Source organism: Cebus imitator, unplaced genomic scaffold (assembly GCF_001604975.1).
Source record: "Cebus imitator isolate Cc_AM_T3 unplaced genomic scaffold, Cebus_imitator-1.0 Scaffold39, whole genome shotgun sequence".
Classification (NCBI taxonomy): domain Eukaryota; kingdom Metazoa; phylum Chordata; class Mammalia; order Primates; family Cebidae; genus Cebus; species Cebus imitator.
The window spans coordinates 12,109,400-12,113,419 of record NW_016107354.1 but is presented as its reverse complement, the minus strand read 5'-3'; the positions used below and the strand labels follow the sequence as shown (position 1 = coordinate 12,113,419).

General features: G+C 47.2%; 1 protein-coding gene across 6 annotated transcripts in view; it reads right to left on the bottom strand.

Annotated features, from left to right (window-relative positions):
* Positions 1-3,437, bottom strand: part of LOC108302323 (receptor-type tyrosine-protein phosphatase U-like) — a 33,174-nt gene extending 29,737 nt beyond the window's left edge. For 3 of the 6 annotated variants that reach the window (XM_017525937.2, XM_017525940.2, XM_017525941.2), the window contains exon 1: positions 2,407-3,435. In XM_017525937.2, the coding sequence (XP_017381426.1) occupies positions 2,407-2,551 (145 nt within the window). In that variant the 5' untranslated portion in view covers positions 2,552-3,435. Of the gene's footprint in view, positions 1-2,406 lie in introns of all 6 variants that reach the window. The other 3 variants (XM_017525932.2, XM_017525935.2, XM_017525934.2) reach the window with 2 other exon arrangements.
* Positions 3,438-4,020: the final 583 nt, after the last annotated feature.

Below are 4,020 nucleotides of genomic sequence, written 5' to 3'. Positions count from 1 at the left end.
AGAAAGAGAAAGAGAGTCCTTGTCCTATCGGACATTCTTTCTGAGGAAAAAAAAAAAAGAGAGAGAGAGAGAATGAAAACAAAAATAGCCAAGACATCCTTGATGACGCACAAAGTTGGGAGAGCTTCCTGTTTCAAATAGCAAGACCTAGATAGTATCAATAATTAGATTGCGTGGTACTAGCATGGAAATCAACCAAGCTGACCAATGAAAGAAACAGGGAACTAAAAAATGATCCACATATCTGTAGAAATGTGATGTATGAGTGTGCCACTACAAATCAGCAGGGAAAGCGTGAACTGTAATAAATGATCCTGGGACAGTGCCTTATCGCCATGGAAAAAATAAAACCCTTAATTTATACCACCACACACAAAAATCAATTCCAGATGGATAAAGATTTAAATATAAAATGTAAAATGTTGTAAGTTCTAGAAAAAAAAAGCAAAAAAAAATACTTTATGACTTTGGATAGGGAAAAATTCTTTTAAAAAACACAAAAGTAGAAATCACAAAGAAAGACTGATGAATTTAAGTACATGAAAATAAAAATCTGTTCACCCAAAGACGCTATAAATAATCTAGGAAGATAAGCCACAAATTGAGAGAAGATATTTGCAATTCATAAGTGACAAATGATTATTATCCTAAATATATAAAGAACTCCTAAAAACCACTAAGAAAGCAGCAGAAAACCCAATAGAAAATTAGGTGAACGACATGAACAGGCATTTCACGGAAAAAGAGACCTGAATGGCCAGTGATGACTTGAAAATATGTTCAATCTCATTAGTAATCAGTGAAATGCAAATTAAGACTATAGAGAATTACCATTTTATACAAACTAATGTGGCAGAAGTGAAGAAGGCTGGCAAATTTGATCTTGATGTAGAGCAACAGAAAAGTCTGACACACTGCTGCTAGGAAAGAAAACAGGCAGAGCCACTTTGGAAAGCAACTTGGCACTCTTATTAAGCTGAAGATGCACGTACTCCATAATCCAGCGATTCTATTTCTAGAACCTTGTATGCAGGTGCATCTAGAGATCCACATCAGAATATTCGCAGCAGTCTCATTTGTGATAACAAGAAAACTGAAAACCAATCAAATGCCCATGGATGGCAGAATGGAGAAGTAAATTGTGATTTAGCCATACAATGGGAAACTGCACATCAGAGAAAGTAAATGAACTGCAGCAAAACATCCACATGGGTAAATTTTGGAAATATGATGTTGAGTTAAAAAGTATAGTGTGATTTCATTTCTATAAAGCCGGAAAATGAGCAAAACTATATAATGCATTATTTGGAGATACATGCACACATAGTAAAACTACTCCCTAAAAAGTTAAGAAAATTAAAATCACAAATTTCAAGGGAGGCTGGGCACAGTGGCTCATGCCAGTAATCCCAGCACTTTGGGAGGCAGAGAGAGGCAGATTACTTGAGGTCAGGAGTTCGAGACCAGCCTGGCCAACATGGTGAAACCTGTCTCTACTGAAAATACAAAAAAATAGCTGGGTGTGGTGGCAGGTGTCTGTAATCCCAGCCACTTGGGAGGTTGAGGTAAGAAAATCGTTTGAACCTGGGAGGTGGAGGTTACAGTGAGCTGTCTCAAAAAAAAAAAAAAAAATTCAAGAGAATATTTACAGCTAAGAAAGAGGTAGGGGACATAGCTAGGGAAGTGTACCAAGATAATGTTCTAATTAACCAATGAGGTTCATTGGTGTTTGTTGTATTGTTATAATTTTATGACTTTCAGAAACATTACATATTCTCTTCTGTACGAATCAACACTAAACAGAAAAGATGCAGAATGAAGCCAGTTATGACACAAACCTAGTATCTGACGGCTGACTCACCATATTCTGCGAATGCAAGCACAGCCCTGAGTGATTTTGCACACATTATCTCATTTAGTCTTCACATCCGCCCTACCAGCAGAGGCAATCTTCATTCCCATTTTATACACGAGGAAACAGATATCCAGAGGGCTTAAGCGACTTGCCCCGGGTCACAGAGCTAAGAAAGGGAGAGGCAAGCCCAGGTCTGACTCTATCTCCATCTCTCTCAGCCACTGTATCCCCACCTCTCACATAACAGGTGCTCAACAAGGGGTGAGGCCACTCTGATCCCTGTTCCTGCAGCAGCGCCTCCTCTTTGACAGTTGTCACAACGGACCTCGTACTCCTCTTATGCTAGCAGAATTCCTTACAAGCTCCTCCAGGACACAGTGCAAAAACCCCACCTGTGCTGTCTCTGTATCCAGCAGGTATCCAGCAGGAGGATAATAGATGCTTTACTTTGGGTTGGAGGTGTTACAGAACTCATCTGATATGGGGATCCTACTGTCTCAGGTTGGGAGCCCCAGAGCCATGAGGAAGGGGTAGGAGGGCCGGGCACTCACCCCGGGAGCTGTAGCCATGGGTGTCCATGAAGGACAGTCCCAGCCGCTCATCCTCCTGCAGCGTGCTCTGGTCTGTGAAGCTGCGGTCCACGGCGCTCATCATGTGCGTCTTCTCCTGGCGGTAGTTGACGGTGGCCTTGGTCATGTTCACCGGCTTCCTAGAGGGGGCGTTGAGGGGAGACACAGGCACCGTGTGGGGCTAAACAGCACGCAGAGGTGGGAGGGGAGGCCCTGGAGTAAGGGGGCCTCAAGGTCAGGAGCCAGTAGCTGTCCTGGAAGCATCTCTGGATGCTGAGGGCTCTGCCTCCATCCTTCACTCCCCAGACCCAAAGAGCTGCTGCCTCCCCAAAAAGGGGTTGGTAGAGCCCAACCCGGGGACCTTTGCTAAGGGAAAGGGGTGGAGCAGCAGTGGCCTGAGGCTGGGATCCCACTCCTAAGTTTCACCAGCCCCCTGGGCTTAGGAAATGGGAAAGAAAGTCACTCCAGGGCTAATTTGGTGTCACAGCAGACAGCTCCCCTCGCCCGCACTGCACCACAAATTAGTTATATGGCTGGCCCAGCTCCAGGCCAGGCATGTCCCCACTCTCTCTCTTCTCCCTGTGTTAAACAGAAACCGCTCTCCCGACTCCTCTTTCTCCTGCAGGAAGGAGGGACTACACCCCTCCTTCCCTGCAGAGGGTCTGGCTCATGCTGAGCCAGGGTTCGGGGGCTTCCCCCATACACAGAATGAACTCCACTCTTGGCTTCTCCCTACTCCCAGAAGCCCCTAGGATGGTCCCAGCATGGACCACCACAGACTTATAAAGAGACCCACAGAAGGTCCACATCCCCACCACTCCCCAGCAGTCCATCCTGCTGCTCAGAGCAGCAGGGAAGAGGGCGAGAGTCCTCCTCTCCCTCCAGGCCCAGCTTCATGGATAAGGATGGCAGTTTGTGACTTCAAAGGAACTTGGAGGAAAATGAGAGGAGGAAAAGGAGGAGGCAGGGGACAGCTCCATGATCAAGGGGTAAAGAGAAAAAAAAAACAGGCAAAGAGGAAATGACTTGAGACCCCCATTGAAGCTGGAAGAGATAAGCCCAATCATAGGGAAAGCACAAGAGGAGAGAGCTATTCACCTGCTTGGCCCTACAGCATGCAGGATGCAGGGTAGACCTGAGAAAGGACTTCCAGGTTAATGGGCTCAGGGACAACCATCCATGGGGACAGGGAGGCCAATGAAAGGATCTTCCCAGACAGGCAAACCCCAGCCAGCCTGTCCTGGGGCAAGGGAAGGACAGGATGACCTCTGGATGCCCCTCCTGCCAGGACCAGGATGTCCTTCCCGTGCTAAGAAGACTGCTGTGTGTCCCCACCGGGACCACTGCTGTCGGGCACTGAGGAGGACACGGCCTTTCCAGCCTGGATGGGAGACGGCTGAGCAGGCCCAGGCCTCCTACCTCTAGCCCCTGCCAGGCTCTGGGCATCCCCCTCACTATGGCCCAGGGTGGAGCCAAAGCCCCCTTTGGGGGCAGGTGAGGAGCAGCCTCTGTGGCTGTGACCATGACCACCTTGAGTGGGGAAGGGATTAGGGGCAGACAGAGAAGGAGAGGAGAAAAGAAAGAGACAGTAACAAG